At 50.2% G+C, this 17,613-nt stretch overlaps 1 protein-coding gene across 1 annotated transcript; it reads left to right on the top strand.

Moving 5' to 3' along the window:
* Nucleotides 1–9,087: 9,087 nt before the first annotated feature.
* On the top strand, nt 9,088–16,010 carry LOC144950928 (cyclic nucleotide-gated channel alpha-3-like). The gene is made up of 6 exons (XM_078881109.1): nt 9,088–9,265; nt 10,583–10,779; nt 12,086–12,523; nt 13,973–14,333; nt 15,472–15,689; nt 15,825–16,010. The coding sequence occupies exons 1-6, from the start codon at nt 9,088–9,090 to the stop codon at nt 16,008–16,010; spliced, it is 1,578 nt and encodes a 525-aa protein (XP_078737235.1).
* Nucleotides 16,011–17,613: the final 1,603 nt, after the last annotated feature.

The following is a 17,613-nucleotide window of genomic DNA, read 5'->3' as shown; positions in this document are numbered from 1 at the left end:
CACTGATCCATCAACACAGCCATTCATCTATCCACCCACACACCCATCCAACCACATATCAATCTATCCATCCACACACCCATCCACCACGAATCAATCCATCCATCTGGCTATTCATCCATATATCCACTCAACGACCCACTAATCAATACATCCATCTGACTATTCATCCATATATCCACTCAACCACCCACTAATCAATCCATCCATCTGGCTATCCACCCACACACCCATCCACCCACTAATCAATCCATCCATCTGGCTATTTGCCTACCCACCCACCCAGGCATTCATCTATCTGCACCTGTACCGTGTCTGCTGCCAGTGCTGCGCACATCAACGTTGTGTCTTGGTGTTGCATCTCCCCATTCTCCCCGAGTCCCTGAACCCGACATTCACCCCTGGTGTTCTTCATTATTGATTAAAATAAACTGTACGATAACGATAATAACGGTAATAACGGTAACAACGATAACGACAATAACGATAACGAAAACGACGTTAATGATAGCAATACTCTCTGGTTTCTTCGGTAAATTCACGTAGGTATAAAATAAAATAAAAAATAAAACAAAACGTTTCGATTGCAACACAAAAAAAATGCTTGCTATGGTTTTCCCACCTGATGATGATTGCTTGTGTTTCAATCGAAACGTCGTCATTTATTTTTAGTTTATTTCTACCTACGTGACTTTACCGAAAGAACCAAAGAATATGGATTCCTGCAGTCACGAAAGCTTCAAATCTTGAATGATAGCAATGATAGTGATAATAACGATAAAAATAAGAACGATAACAACGATAACGACGATAACGACGATAGCAACGATAACGACGTTAACGACGATAACGATAGCAACGATAGCGACAATTACAATAACGATAATAATCATAACGATAATAACTAAGATAATAATAACAACGATAAGAACGATACTAACGATCATAACGACGATAATAACGACGATAACTATGACGACGGTAACAATAACGATAATTATAATAATGCTCATCACGACGATGACCGAGCGTCGCGTGTGCAGCAGCAAGGCGGCAGGCCGGAGACCCTTCGCCCTCGACCCCACGGGCGACCTCTACAACCGCTGGCAGGTCGTCTCCTGCGCCTTCACGCTCTTCAACTGGTTTTCCATCATCTGCAGGTAACGCTCATCGCCGTCATCCAATTCATCGCCGTCATCTTTATCGCCGTCATCTTCATCGCCGTCATCATCAACTTCATTGTTGTCATCATCGCCGTCATCGTCAACATCATTGTTGTCATCATCGCCGTCACCGTCAACATCATTGTTGTCATCATCTTCGCTGTCATCATCAACATCATTGTTGTCATCATCATCATTGTTGTCATCATCGTCGCCGTCATCATCTTCGCCGTCATCATCAACATCATTGTTGTCATCATCATCATCATTATTGTCATCATCGTCGCCGTCATCGTCAGCGTCGTCGGCCGTGGTCTATCCACTGCTTAACGAAGGCCTCCCCAAGCCGCCGCCATCTCTCATCCCCAGCAGGCAGATGGCTGTTTGCAGTCCGGTGCTGCGTGCGCCGCGCACCTTGCGACGCACAGGGACAGCTGCTGCTGGGGGGGGAGAAGGGGGTCCCTCTTGGCTATGTACAGTATATTGAACTTCTTTCACACCGTACGTAGCCAACCGTGCTAATCTTAGGTGCGGGGGAAGGACAACAAACTAAACACACAAAAACAGTTCTAATGAAATGAGTTTGTAAATCTAGATTTCAAAGTGCTTAGCTCCAGTGGTTTCAAGGAAGAGCGTTCCATACGGCCGCAGAAGCGCATCTAAAAGCGCCACGCGGTGCCGTGGCCGTGTTTGTTCGATGGTTAGACAAACGCCGCTGCTGCGAGGATGACCAGAGTTCACGTGAAGATGGTTTATGCTCCTTGACGACATCAGCGAGGTATTGTGGTTCAGTGGTGGCAAGCACTTTGTGTGTAATGAGCACGACCTTATCAAGGTGCAAATGGCGGAATCGATTCCCGAGCGAGGGTGGCTGTCGCTGGAAAACCGCGCCGACCCAGTTCGCGCCCCCGCGCTGGTGAGGCAGCTCCCCCGCGCTGGTGAGGCAGCTCCCCCGCGCTGGTGAGGCAGCTCCCCCGCGCTGGTGAGGCAGCTCCCCCGCGCTGGTGAGGCAGCTCCCCCGCGCTGGTGAGGCAGCTCCCCCGCGCTGGTGAGGCAGCTCCCCCGCGCTGGTGAGGCAGCTCCCCCGCGCTGGTGAGGCAGCTCCACCGCGCTGGTGAGGCAGCTCCCCGCCCTCCCCGGCAGCTTGTGCTCGACGCGGCGCGCCAGCAATTGCGCGTTCGCCGTTCCCGTTCTCCATCATTCACCATTACCATTCGCCGTTTACCGTTCACTGTTCGCCGTTGTCTATTCGGAATTCACCGCAGAGCTTCGTGGCTCGAATCCTGCGGTCGCCCCGTTGAACACCGCGTGTGCACCACGGTATTCACCATTTTACCTAAAAAAATAATTTGTCTGTGTGTGTGTGGACACACCTTTGGACGCTTTAAACTGACAAACTGCTAGGTTTACGTTTCAACAAACTACACACATACAATGCAATATGCCCCTGGATAGCCCTCGGCAAGGTAAGGTAAAAGTTAAACGGTAAAAAAAACAAGACTACCTTTACCCTACCTTTTACCTTACCACAATACAATCGCTCTACCCTTTAGCAGGTAAGGTAAAAGGTAAAAAGCAACAAGCCTACCTTTTACCCTTATACCATACAAATTACCCGATTACAGGGAAATTACTGGGGTACAACACATGAAAAAGGTTTATATTGATAAATGCTAGGTAGAGCGCTTTATTCATATAGAATACTCTGGAATCGGGCGTTGAGGCTGTCGACGACACCGTCCTCCATAACCTCCTCGTCCCAGTCGTCTTGGTCGATGGCGATCTCATCAACAACCTGATATATTCATCATTGCCATCGTCCTCGGACGAACGACAGGCAATAAGATCCTGCGCCGCTCCGGCCCAGTTAGACGGAACCTTCAGGCAGCCGACGCCGACATCCCGACCTCACTGCCTGGGGCGAGCACGTTGTGCTTCTTGAGGTGGCCTTACCACCCCGACGCGTTCGTGTGGTGGAAAACCACTTGCGACAGTGCACGCACTGCCGTTTCCCTTGCTGTACATGGGAATCACCCTCCATCCAATCGTGCGTGTGCTCCCACGGGAACGCATGCTGCTGCCTCTTTCGATTGCTGTTCGCAGCAACCCCAAAAATGCCGTTGCTGGCATCCTCGACCTCGTCCTCTAGTACCTCTACCTTAAGAACGTGGACCGTCTCCATCTGGTCCGACATAAATTATCACAATTAAAAATGGAGGCCACGGACTGCGCCACGGAGCCTTTAGCGGTAAACAAGGTACCGTATCATCTTCTTGGTTCTTTCGGTAAAGTCACGTAGAAGGGAGATAATAAAATAATGAAAATAAAACATAATAAAATAATACAATTCTCACGACGTTTTGGCCACAACACAAGCAGTTGTTCGCACCACTCTCCCATTGACATATTTCGTTGCTTCCTCTTAGTACCTTTCACGCGACGGTCAATGGTATAGTGTATAGCAGATTGTATAATAATAAATAGCAGAGGTGTGGACTCGAGTCATGTGACTTGGACTCGAGTCAGACTCGAGTCATGAATTTGATGACTTGCGACTCGACTTGGACTTGCATAACAATGACTTTGGCCCACCTATGAGATGTGGACTCGAGTCATGTGACTTGGACTCGAGTCAGACTCGAGTCATGAATTTGATGACTTGCGACTCGACTTGGACTTGCATAACAATGACTTTGTCCCACCTCTGATAAATAGTATAAAAGTGTAATGTTTAATATAATGTATATATAGTATCGTAATTGTATAGTGAATATACAGCAGTGTGGTATACAGTAGGGTGGGTAGAATAATACATAGTGTAATATTACAATGTATAGTCTAATGTATAGGGTGGTGTATAGTAAAGCAGTATATAATTTAATGTTGGATTTGTCTATGGCAGTATATAGTACGGGGTAGATCCGTGTGATGTAAGGAAAAAGTTTAGCTGGAGGCATATTATATTTTTTGCGACGTGGAATTGTAATGTATGACTTACTGTTAGTAGCTCAGCTTATTGGAGAGTATTTTTAGTATATTGATGATATTGATGTAGTTTATATTTTAGTTTTTTACGTGGTGGTTTAGCTGCTACAGCTCCTTACTATTAAAATGCCTTCTCTTTATTACTGCTAACCCTATCTCCTCCCTTTGTTGCTGCTAATCCTACATAATGCACGGGCATAATATGACTTTGAGACCCTCCCCCCTCCTACGCATTCCACAAGTAGTGACTAATCCCATATCTGCATTTTCCATAAATATGCTAAATGCATCTGTTGATATGCAAATTCCTTTGTCAAGGCGCTCTTCCTCCCCTAACCCACCTTAAATATACGCTGCCAAGCTTGGTGGTGTTCATTCAGACGCTGTCTTTCCAACAGACCTGTTCTTCACCTGAGGACGGCTGCTTGCGTTGTGGCCGAAACGTCGTGAGAATTGTATTATTTTATTATGTTTTATTTTTATTATTTTATTATCTCCCTTCTTCGTGACTTTACGAAAGAACCAAGAAGATGAATCCCTGCAGTCACGAAAGCTTTAAATCGAAATAAAAGGTACCGTATTTACCGGGTAATTATTCGCGCTACCTTTACCCTACCGGGTAATTCTTCTGAGCTACCTTTACCCTACCCTTTACCTTACACCTTGGCATGTCGAAACCTTTACCCTTTTACCCGGTAAAAAAGGTAATTTACCTTACCTTGCCGAGGTCTACCCTCGGACGAAACATTGATATTTGTTTTTCCCATCCATCAAATGTGAATTAGTTAAATTAATATATTTTTTATGTTATATTACTACGCTGAGGGCGGCGCCAAAGCACGCATCTGTGAATGCTCAGCAAATGCTGACCTGTCGTTGCCCCGAGCAATGCACACGCTATCGGTGGGGACGGGGTGGGAATTATCATTCGTATTCAAAATGCAACAAAAAACACAACGCTGAGGTAAATTCTTCAAAGTGTGATGTCCTCTTCTCCCCCCCCCCCCCCCCAAATGTACGCAGTTGCTACGATAGAGTCGGTAGATACTACTGTAGAGTTAGTAGTTACTATAGTCAGTGGATACGACTATAGATTCAGTAGATACTACTGTAGAGTCAGTATTTACTACTTTAAAGTTGGTTGATACTACTATTGTCGGCAGATACAACTATAGAATCAGATACGACTACAGTCAGTAGATATCACTTACGTCAGTAAATACTGCTACAATCAGTAGATACTACTATACAGTCAGTAGATACTACTACGGTGAGTAGATACGACTATAGAGTCAGCAGATACTACTATAATTTCAGTAGGTACTACTATAGTCATTAGATACTACTGCAGAGTCAATAGTTACTACTATAGAGTCAGTAGATTCTGCTATAGAGTTAGTTGTTACTACTATAGTCAGTGGATACTACTATAGAGTCAGCAGATACTACTATAGAGTTAGTCGTTACTACTGTAATGTGAGGTTACACCTGGATGATAATGATGGGCTCTCCTGGCCTCAGCCCACAACCAATGGGGAGTCGAGCCAGGGGTGTGGCCCTGATGTAATGGGAAGGTTACACCTGGAGGATGATGATTGGCTCTGCTGGCTTCAGCCCGCAACCAATGGGGAGTTCAGCTAGGGGCGTGGCCCTGGAGCTGTACAGTGGCTTCTGGAAAGTTCCAGGGGTGTGGCTGAGGATTGGCTGCGGGGCATCACGTGGGCCAGGGATTAAAAGGGGTGGAGAAGGACAGCACGTGGTCAATGTGCGGAGGAACGAAGAGGGAAGCCACGCTGGTGCCGTGGTCCGGAGCCTGCCACGTGGCGGGCCGCGGCAGTCTCTCTCCTCTCTCTCTCCCTCTCATGCTGTCTGCCAACAGCGTGAAGGGGCAGTAGAAGTAGAGGAACGGATGTAGTGAGAGCTGTGGACGAAACTTAATAAAGAATTCTGAATTCCCGACGTTGTCTCAACGGGGTTTATTACACTACTATAGAGTCGGTAGATACTACTGTAGAGTCAGTAGGTACTACTACGGTCAATAGTTACTACTACAGTCAGTAGATACTACAGAGCAGAGTAGATACTACTGTACAGTCAGTCGATACAACTACAGAGTCAGCAGGTACTATTATAGATTCAGTAGATACTACTATAGAGTCAATATATATTATTATAGATTCAGTAGATACTATTATAGAGTCAATAGATACTACTATAGAGTCAGTAGATACTACTGTAGAGTCAGATTCTACTGTAGTGACTGTGATTGTCACTGTGTGGTGCCGGGTTTATGAAGCCACGGCGGATAATGTGTTGGAATTATGTGTAGCCCACTTACTGGGCGTAGTACCAGCCCTAGTGGGGCTTGGGTGAGCGCTGGTCAGCGCGGAGGCACCACGTACAGTGTGCGGTGCGGGCTCCCGGTGAGGGAGCGAGAGGGAGCGTCAGCCAGCCAGGGTTATGTTGGGGCATGATACGCTGATTGACCTGCTGACACGCGACTGGATGATATTGGAGGGGGGCCACCGGTGGACGGGGGCCGCTGGGTGGTCACGTGGTCTAAAAGAGCTCTCGGGGAGCCTTTTGGAAAGAGCTCGAGAGATCTAGAAGATGGGCGGGGCGAGAGGCGGAGCAGCCCCAGCCCAGGCCGATATAACGAGGGCCCAGTGAGGGACTCCGGGTTCTTCGTGTTGCTGTTGATGAAAATCCACGTCGGGTAAAAGGAGCCTTTAGCTACGCGGTCTGGGACCCAGCTTGTGGTCCGGGCCGGGATAGCGAACCGTGTCTAGTTCTGCCGTAGCGTGGCTAGATGAGCATTCAACAGCCAAGTGTAGGTTGTGTTATGTTATGTTGATTTATTGAATAAATAGTTTTGCTCCCAAGACAACGTCTGCGACTCAGTTGGACTCACTACACTACTATAGAGTTACTAGATACTACTCACTCTATTGTATGTAGGGTGTATAGGTATATATGCCTACGTGGGGGTAAAATAAATTTTTGAGGGGGGGGGGGCGACAATTTTCGTAAACCTTTAAGATCAACTATTTACCCCCCACTTTCTATTACTTTTTGAACTTCTGCAAGCCTCTTAGAATTTTGTTGACGAACAAATGGACAGACAAACGGCACGCCGGGCTTTCACAATAGCTTAGTATTTGTATCTGTATATGCTATGTTTTTAAGAAAAGTTTTGAAATATATTTCCCCCCTGGGCAATGCCGGGTACTTCCCGCTAGTACACAATACTATGCTTCACGGTGCACTCTGAACATGCCGTGAGGCCGTCCGCGTGCTGGCGTCATGGTCCACATTTTGCCAAATTACAAAAATATTACACACCGCGAATTGCTCAATTGGGATTATGCAGCAGAAGTCTCCGCTCCACCCGCTTCCTCAAAACCTTGGCAGGACCTTCCTGAGCGAGGTATTGTGATGCATTTGTGGCAAGCACTTTGCAAATCTGTCAACCTTATTACAGATCAATTCAGACCTTATTGGTCACCCCGTGCCCTTATAAATCTCAACGTTCATCCTACAAAGTCCCGCCAGAAGGGAGAAACACAAACAAATAGACACAACTTATTGCCCGTATTGAAACGGCTGTACGCCGTATGGACCTAAAAACTAAATTTCCCTGTATGAGAATACGGGGCAAACCATGTGGTTTAACAGGTATGGCTCAGTGTATAGTGAGCGCAACCTTGCAATGTGTTCGTTCGACAACCAGAAGCCAATGCAGCTCAGCGAGCACCAGACAATCACGGTCGGATTAAGCAGTGCCCGTCACGACACGCGACAGAGAGTTGTGTACACGCTGCTGCAGCTTGCTAATTTTTTTGCCAGACGTTCTATAGAGTATCAATTTGCAATAATCGAGACTTGTCGGTAATAGAGCGCAGCAGGGCAATGGAATTGTGGACGCGAGGTGCGAGGCGTTTTTCGTTGCTGGAGCGTAGTGAGCCAGCGCCGCTCTATGTCGTCTGCTGCCTCCGCTACTCGAGCAGCAAAATGTTTGGCGTGGGGGTCCATGGGGGCCCCCCAAAGCTCTAGCAGTTCGCCGTCAAGGTTCAGCGCGCTAGAGCGACGGCACCGCCAGTGACCGTGCGACCCACGTCCCACGTGTGTGCGTTTGCATGCGTGTCTGTGTGCGTGGTCTGTGTGTGTGTGTGTGGTGTGTGTGTGCGCAGTGCCTGTGTAGAGGTGTAATTGTGTAGATGTATGGGCACGGATGGGTAACAAACACAAGGGGCGTGGTTAGGGCCGTACACAGAGGAGGTGCTCACACCGACGTCCGCACCTGCATCCCCCACGGGCCCCTCCCGGGGGCCGAGTGCTATAAAAGGTGGTGAGCCGGAGGGCTCGAGGTCGAGTGTTAGCTTTAACCAGCGAAGAGTGAAGACCAGCTAGAATAGGCCCCGGAGCTCCCCTGGCTCGCTGTCCTTGTCAGGGCCGACCAGGACAAGCCGGTGGCGTGGCCCCGAGAGCCCAGACTGACGTTCTTATAAGAGCCGGTCTGGAGACTCAGGGTGCCGGGATCCCAGCTTGACCAGGGCTGGGATAGGTAGCCTCCCCTAGCTCCGTAGTGGAGGACTCGGGTGTAGGTTAGCGGGGTTAGACGTTGTGTCTCCCTGTTAGACGAGTGAAGGGGACGATACCCCTTCAAGTGCTGTGTGTACCCGTTACTGTACACAAGTTGGTATTAATAAATAAGTGTGCCTCCGACCCCGTCGTCCAAGCCTCTTGCAACTTACTACACCTGCGTGATGCGAGCGTCGTGTATGCATGGTGTGTGTGGTGTGTATGTGTGCGTGGTGTGTGTGTGTGCATGGTGTGTGTGTGCGTGGTGTGTGTGTGTGCATGGTGTGTGTGTGCGTGGTATGTGTGTGTGCGTGGTGTGTGTGTGCGTGTGTGTGTGTGTGCGTGGTGTGTGTCGTGTATGTGTGCGCGGTGCGTGCGTGATGCGCGCGTCGTGTGTGCGTGGTGTGTGTGGTGTGTGCGTGTGTGCAGAGTGAGCTTCATGGACGTGCAGGTGCAGTTTCTGCCGGTGTGGCTCACCCTGGACTATGTGTCAGACGCTGTCAACCTGGTGGACATGGTGTTCCTGAGCAGGACAGGTGCGCGTAACCCGGGGAGGAGGTCTGAGGAGTTGTCGCGATGTGGAGCAAGTGTTCCGGTCTTCACGTCTCGTGATTTTGACCGTCCCGTTTGCGTTGTTCCTCGTTTGTTCGGTCCCGTTTGTACAGAATTGTTCCTCCACAATCCGCATGTAATTTGCATGCGTCCTAAATGCTTCACGCCCCCCCACATGAGCGGTGAGGCTATCGTGAGAGTGAGAATCAGGCGGGCAGACAGGGAAAGACGAAACATAAAACAAATGGAACCGGATGGAACGAACGGAACAGACAGTTGCATTGAACGAGCAAAACATGGAAGGCACAGACGAACACACTCATTTGCACGGAATACAACCGAACCGTTTTTGCTAAAATTAAATGGCATTTGAATGTTGTAAGCTCCCATGGATCAGTGTGTGTACACGTAATTTACCTGAGGATGTGTTTGCTTCTTCACGTCTGTTCATGCAACGGTCGACATATCTCCAACGTGCGCCGGGCACCAGAGCGTGGAGTGCGATGTACAACCGCAGTGCGGTGACTCCGCTGCAGGGCAGCCACCGTGCGGCATCGTAGCCCCGTGTTGGCGCAGCATCGATGATAAATTTGGCTTCCAGCGAAACGAGAAGTGACAGACGTGTAATATTCTTTTTAAGAAAAATACCGCTAGAAATGTCAGGTCGAGACAGACACAAGGGGAGTGACATAAATGTGTTATGGATAGCATCAGGGTACACAGCAAGAACATTAATGAGAATAGTTTGAAGAAAGGCGAAGTTAAATTTTTTGGACGTGCCATGAGAAAGCAAGAGACTGAATGTGAATGCGTTTTGACTGGGAACACAACAAGGCCCAAGAAGGCGGGGAAGACAGAAAATTAAGTTACGTGAACAATTCGGATGATTGGATTCTACTGCGAGGAATAACCAATGCAGAGTTTGTCTGTGAACATCACGCACGGAGTTGAAGTGAAGCAAGACCACGTTCCGTGATCACCGACATCTTTGAGAAAAGACGTGGCTCACAGACGGAAATATGGACAGCTGACTCAGGGGTTAGAGGTCAGAGCCAGCACCAATGAGATCCTGGGGTCAAGACGGATGGACAGCGGTAACGCATGAACGCTCTCGACGTTAACAGAAGAGTGTTCTCTATAATAGGGAGAGTGTTCGAGGGTCCAAACCCATCGCAACCCAGCACCTCCGATTAGCACGGTTGGCTACGTACGGTGCGAAAGAAATTAAACATCCATACATCGTACATACACCGTACGTACATACAACAGAAAATCAGCGCGCGGGCCCCCGTGTGCCACAGGCTTCATGGAGTGCGGGCTGCTGGTGACGGACGTGGACCGCATGCGCCAGCACTACGTCCGCTCGTCACGCTTTCGCCTCGACGCGCTGGCGCTTGTCCCCACCGACCTCCTGTACGCGTACACGGGCGTGCACTACCCCGTGGTGCGTCTCAACCGCCTGCTGCGCTTCCCTCGCATCTTCGACTGCTTTGACCAGGTCCGGCACGAGCTGCCCCACGTTCACAGGGAGCACCTGTGGTTGGGTTCACGTGGAGGTGGTGGGTAGGTTCATGTGGAAATGGTGGCTTGGTTAATGTGGAGGTGGTGGCTGGGTTAATGGGGAGGTGGTGGCTGGGTTAATGTGGAGTTGGTGGCTGGGTTAATGTGGAGTTGGTGGCTGGGTTAATGTGGAGGTGGTGGTTTGGTTAATGTGGAGGTGGTGGCTGGGTTAATGGGGAGGTGGTGGCTGGGTTAATGTGAAGGTGTGGGCTGGGTTAATGTGGAGTTGGTGGCTGGGTTCATGTGGAGGTGGTGGCTGGGTTAATGTGGAGGTGATGGCTGGGTTCATGTGGAGGTGGTGGCTGGGTGGCAGTCATTAGTGACACTTGAGAGCCCGGTTTAATCATGGGTGGCTGAAACCTGAATTAGAATCCAGCATTCTCAAAGGTGCCGGCTCAACGCTTTGACCTCTGAGCCACCCGGTCATCTCGTCAGTTCCTACAATTACAGAACAGACCCCGTACCACCACTCCCTCTCACCACCCCCAGGACGCGTACCACGGTGTTGCATTGTGGGTGAAAGTGAGGTGAAGCCGAGCTCGAGCCTTCCAGCGTGCACGGCGGGTTTGCGAGTCCCATGCGCACATTTGTGCTTCCAGACAAACATTGTCGGGCGGCACTTGACCACACCTGGGAGGCTGAAACCGGTCCAGGCTTTGCCTGCCTGACGTTGGTGTGAAAAGTCAAGGGACTGGTTACATATAACCATGCTTATTTACACATGGAGACGGGATGCAGATCTGGTGATATTTACAACACATTTGCTCGGGAAAGGGGGTGTATTAGAGCCCCCTATGGCTTAGGCCAGGGGTGGGGAAGGTCCGGCCCGCGGGCCAAAAAAGGCCCGCAAAAATCATTTAGTGTGGCCCTGCCAAGGCAACCGCAGGCGGGACTCGAAATTTAATAAATCTTGGAGCAAACCTGGAAAAGCAGCTGCGAGTAGCAACATCATCAATACCAGCTAACATCACACGCCTCACCAAAGAGAAGCAGTTCCAGCCATCACATTAGGGGTGAGTTAATTAAATGTTTGACCAAATATAACACACTAATTTTAAAGTTGATAATTTTGTATGGCCCGCGAATGATGTTATGAATATCCAAATGGCCCTTGGCAGAAAAAAGGTTCCCCACCCCTGGTTTAGGCGCTTCTACCATCGGTGACGTGAGCAGGCAATTGCAGGGCTGCACCTTTGTTTCGTGTTTACCCCCCAACCACCACCAACCCAACTGACCGGCCCCAGGTGGAGACACACACCAACTACCCCAAGACATTCCGCATCATCAAGCTGGTGGTGTACATCTACCTGATGGTGCACTGGAACGCCTGCTTCTACTACCTGCTGTCCGCCTACATCGGCTTTGGGCAGGACGGCTGGGTGTACCCGGCCCATGAGACGCCGGGCTTCGGCGGCACAGGCCGCCAGTACATGTTCTGCATCTACTTCTCCACGCTGATCCTGCTCACCATCGGCAACATCCCTAAGGCGGAGCGCGAGGCCGAGTTCCTCTTCGTTGTCGTCGACTTCCTCATCACCATCTTCGTGTTCGCCACCATCCTGGGCAACGTGGCGAGCATCTGCGCCAGCGTAAACGAGGCCGGCGACAAGTTCCTGGCCGAGTTCAATGAGGTCAAGGACTTTGTGCGCTTTCGCGCCATTGGGAAGGACATGGACCGCAAGGTGGGGGCCGGCGGGCAGTGCACGGGCGTGCGCATGTGTCCGTTGAACTTCCTTCAAGCTTGGTTAGATTATTTCCACATAGTTTTGTGGTAATTAAATTGAAGGTGGAGGGGTCACCAGCCCCTCGCACCCGTCCAGAGCCCCCATTGGCCGCTGTGGTGGCCACAAACACCATGAGGGGGAATAGCCAATTGAAATTGGCTATTCCCCCCCATGGCATTGCTCACCACAGCGTTACCGTCCAGCACCACGGAAGAGGTCGGGGCTTGCTTTTCCGGACCAACAATGCATTTCGCTTGGCACAAGTGCCACGATGACGTCACCGCCACTTAATGCTGAATGGTGGTTGTTGTTGTTGAACTTTCTTTGCACCGCACGTAGTCAACCGCGCTAATTAGAGTTGCGGGGGGAAGGACTACAAACTAAACACGTGAAGCAGTTTTAAACAAATTAATTTGTCAATCTAGATGATATGAATGTACGTAGCTCCCAGTGGCTTCCTAATATCGGAAGGAAGAGCGTTCCAGACGGCCACAGAAGCGCATTTGAAACCGCCAGGTGATGATGCGGTGACCGAAGCTCTCGATGCCGCGTTCGTCAAAATCTCCGTGGCCTTCAAACTGGAAAAAATTTGGGCAGCACATAAATAAAGAGGATAGAGAGAGAGTGGATGAGAGTTGACTTTATGTTCGGCATCGTGCGGTTGATAGCAGCAGCAGGAGCCAGATGTGTGCATGTATGTTTGTTGAACTTTTTTCGCTCCGTACGTAGCCAACCGTGCTAATCGGAGGTGCTGCTGTTGCTGGCACCATGAGAGGGCTTCGACAGAGTTCGTGTCGCTTTGCTCTCCCTCCTCCTCCTCCGAGATGAGAGTTGAATAAGACTGCACTTGACACATGATGCCTGATGATGATTAATTTTAAAAAACGCATTTCCCGATGAGCAAATTTCAATTAGGCGTGCGAATAGTTACCCATCGGTAACCATTGAGTAACAAATACACCCTTCAATGATAAAAACATACGCAAATTATTTGATGACGTTGCTGCCACACTAGCAGTGGTGCACAAACTCAGCTGTGAGTAAGCACGGTGTGGCCGTGAGGACTCGGAATCTTCACAGAGTCCATGCGACGAGACACTCGGAGTGATGGTGCTGCCACAGGAGGTGCTGCCACTTTGACAGCTCCCGATTCTGTACGCGGCCAACAGCAGCGAGTGATGTTACGCCTAAAACATGTCTGAGAGACCTTCACCGATGTCCGCACGGCATTGTTTGACTTTTAACAGCCACCACTGGCGATATTTGGCAGCAGTAGATGGATGGCAGAGACTAACGTGCCTCCTCTGAATTCCCGGCCGCTGCGTGTGACGGTGTTGGTGTGGTACGGGCACCTGCGTCTCAGTAACAAGTCCTCTCCGCTCCGCGCGTGCGTGTACGACGGTGCAGGTGGTGGAGTGGTACGAATATCTGCATCTCAGTAACAAGTCGTTGGGCGAGGAGGACGTCCTCAAGGAACTGCCCGTGACGCTGCGCGCCGCCATCGCCATCAACGTGCACATGCAGACGCTGCAGAAGGTGGAGATCTTCAAGAACTGCGAGCTGGGCCTGCTGGAGGAGCTCGTGCTGAAGCTACGACCCAAGCTGTACAGCCCCGGCGACTACGTTTGCCGCAAGGGCGACATCGGCCGGGAGATGTACTTCATTAAGGAGGGCAAGCTGGCGGTGGTGGCCGACGACGGAGTGACGCAGTACGCCGTGCTGGGGGACGGCAGCTACTTCGGGGAGATCAGCATCCTCAAGATACCCGGTGGGTCACTGGCAGAGTCACAGACACTGGCGGGCAGTGGCTCCTCTTACTCGGCATTAAGCGAGAGACGCACGGTAAAGTAATTGTGAGTATTGCTGTGTACACCATGGGACTTGCTCTGTACACCGTGGACTTTCCGTGTAGACCATGAGGCCTGATGGGAATTACATCTAAGAATAAATATTTTATGGTGACCACTTTTTTAATTGGCGTCGGCATAGTGACACTGACGGTGGCTATCGAGGAGCAGGCAAACCCCTGCAATAGTTAAAAGATATCAATTGTGAAATAAATAAATGCATCTTAACTAAAAGTAAAAATTGTAAAATGTTGTTGGCACATTGCACAGCGGGAGAGGTTTAGTTCTCGTGAGGAGCGGCAATGATCCGCGTCACCCTGCTGGGCCCAGCAGCCTTTACCACGACATCCTTATCGCCTCGCCGCACTCACCTATTCAACTATTAAGCAGTTTTTTATTTTACCAGGTAAGGTCCCATTGAGCTATGAAACTCTGTTTTCAGAAGCGACCTGGTTACAAATGATAGCTCCACGAAGTGCCTTATCAAGTGAACATTTAAAGCAGCCAAATACTATAAACGTGATGTTGATTCCAAATGTGGATGGAAAAACCGGAGTACCCACAGAAACATCTACGCTACCACAGAGAGAGAGAGAGAGACGTACACTCACAATATCCAGGTGTCAGGGTCGGGATCGAACCCATAACCTCCTGTACACCAGGCGGGGGAGTTAAATCTCGCCACCGTGACTGGGTGGAGTGGTCATGCAGCGGTTAACTGGCAACACTGGTGACGATTAATCTGAGCCGGTCCTGGGCTTCCTCCAGGTCGACTCAGCCTCAAATGAGTACGCGGTGTGATGTATAAACATCGGCGCTAGGGAAATGTTAGGCCAGCGGTGGCCCAAGATCAATCGCTGTTCGAGCAACGTTTGATTGTTCACTTGGTGGCAAATACTGAAATTGGTCCAGTGCAGTCCCCCTTGATATATTTTTTACTTTCCGTAAAAAAATTCCCGGAACGACTTTCTGGATTGTTCCGGCCCAAAGCGACGTAGCAATAGCGTGTCGCCGTGACGCTCCCCGCCCTCTCTCCCTGCCCAACGCCGGCGGCGGTAGGCAGCAAGGCCGGTAACCGGCGCACGGCCAACATCCGCAGCATCGGCTACTCGGACCTCTTCCGCCTGTCCAAGGAGGACCTGCAGGAGGTGCTGCGAGAGTTCCCGGCGGCGGGCAACATGCTGGAGGAGAAGGGGAAGCAGATCCTGGCCAAGATGGGCCTCCTGGACACCGAGATGGAGGGAGCACGCGCCGAGCCACAACAGCTGGAGCGCACGGTGACCAGACGGAGCCTCCCACTCTGAAACCCTCCTCTGTCATTCATGCATCTCCCCCCTCCCCCCCCCTATATCTAACCCAGCTGGAGCCTCCCGTGAGCCACGTGACACCGCCCCCGCTGTGCGTGCGTGCAGGTGGAAACGCTGGATGGGGCGGTGCGTGCCCTGCAGACTAAGGTTGCGCGCCTGCTGGCCGAGCACAAGTCCGGCGACAAGAAGATACGCACGCGTCTACGCCGCCTGGAGCGCGTGTTCACCACAGCAGCAGCAGCCGGTGATGACCACAACGATGCGGAGGCCACGGGGAGCGGCGACGCGTGAAGTCCAACCTCATCTCTCTCTCTTGTCGTCGTTGTCGTCACCGTCTCTAAGTCACGGCCTGCGTTACCACCTTCTTGGGCGGCCTTCCGCACCCAGCCCGTGTCAGGGGTGCCAGTGGCGGAAGGGCGTCCGTGGGGGCCACGCCTGGCCGGTGGTCCAGAGCCTCGCCACAGAGATTCTCTCCCCCGCCCTCATTTAGCCCCGTGGTTCTTGTTGACCTGCGGTTCATCACGCAACCCCTGGGGGTGCGAGAGATCCTTTCCATGGGTGCGAGACATGGCCAGGTTTTTGTAAGAAAGTAAATAATCGAAAAAACAAATTAAGCATGGGCACATAATTACAACAACTTTCATTAGACCTCCTTTGCCAGTACCAAAATATAATATGGTTAATGCACACATGATTCCTTATAAAAGGTTTCAGTTTTGTTGCCCGAAAAAAGGGGAAAAACCCCTACTATTACAACTACTTTGTGTCATCAAACCCTCCGTGTTGATTAACATTCTACATTTCTTTAGGAATGAGAACCAAAGGGGGTGCAGGCTGCAGTAGAGGTGAGGAGCCGCTGGTCTAGATGATTCATCTCCACACGATGAGCTGCTTTGCAGAGCTATCATTTGTGGCCATGTCGCTTCTGAAAAATAATCTCATGGGTCAGTAGAATTTACCTGTTCAAATATCAATGAATGATGTCGTTGTATTTGTATATATTTTAATTTGTTTACCTTTCCTACACTTTGCACTCCTATCATGTTTTCGTAATGTTTGTTGTTGTAACGTTCCGACCCTGTGCCCCTCCTGGACATCTGTGAAAAGAGCTTGATAGCTCATCGGATTCCTCCTGCAGGACAAATAAATATGCTGAGTCTGAAACGCCGCTGCAATTCGTGCACCGAATGAGTTTTACGTAACGGGGCGCTGCAGAGAGAAGAGAGGCAGACGACGCGGTTGGTGTCTCTTTCTCATCGCGTCACTCTCGTGGATCTCGTCGCGCGAGAGACGAATCGTCGACAGGCGACTCGTGAAGCTACAAACAGTCTGCAGGTGGCGCTTCACCACCACCACCACACACTCGGAGCTCTGTTCACATCGCCACCACCACCGCGACTGGTGAAGCAGGAATCGGCTTTACCCTTTAAAGCACCAGAGGTGGGAGGCATCCGGCCCGCATTCGCCACCAATATTATCCTTGATAAAGGGTTTTTTTGGGTTAGATCTCATAAATATAAATGTGTCGTTAACCCACCACCACCCGACGCAGCCAATCAGTAAGGGGCCGTCCATAAATGACGTCACGCACCTGGGGGGGGGGTCAGACATTTGTGACGATGTGTGACGAGGGGGGTTTGAGAAATGTGACGTCACATCAAAATGCGCAACTTTAAATATAGACAACACGTTCTACTTAATTAAATAGACTTTTTTAATAAATGTTTTCTTCTACAACTCCAGAGTGCAGAGCTTTGTTAAATACGCACTACAATGACAATAGTTTAAAGCGATTTGAAGCATGTTTTATTTTTTTGGGGGGGGGCAGAGCTTTGTGACGTCATATTTGAGGGGGGGTCTGACTTTTTGTGACGCCGTGTGACGAGGGGGGGGG

The sequence above is a fragment of the Lampetra fluviatilis genome, chromosome 60 (assembly GCF_964198595.1).
Source record: "Lampetra fluviatilis chromosome 60, kcLamFluv1.1, whole genome shotgun sequence".
NCBI classification, from domain to species: domain Eukaryota; kingdom Metazoa; phylum Chordata; class Hyperoartia; order Petromyzontiformes; family Petromyzontidae; genus Lampetra; species Lampetra fluviatilis.
This window is presented reverse-complemented; position numbering and strand designations above follow the sequence as displayed.

What these genes read in the sequence shown, in the direction of transcription:
- LOC144950928 (XM_078881109.1), top strand. Translation starts at nt 9,088, where the DNA reads ATGTGTGCGCGGTGCGTGCGTGATGCGCGCGTCGTGTGTGCGTGGTGT. An exon ending in GGTGTTCCTGAGCAGGACAG is followed by an intron (nt 9,266 to 10,582) that starts GTGCGCGTAACC and finishes CGTGTGCCACAG; the next exon opens with GCTTCATGGAGTGCGGGCTG. An exon ending in TCTTCGACTGCTTTGACCAG is followed by an intron (nt 10,780 to 12,085) that starts GTCCGGCACGAG and finishes GACCGGCCCCAG; the next exon opens with GTGGAGACACACACCAACTA.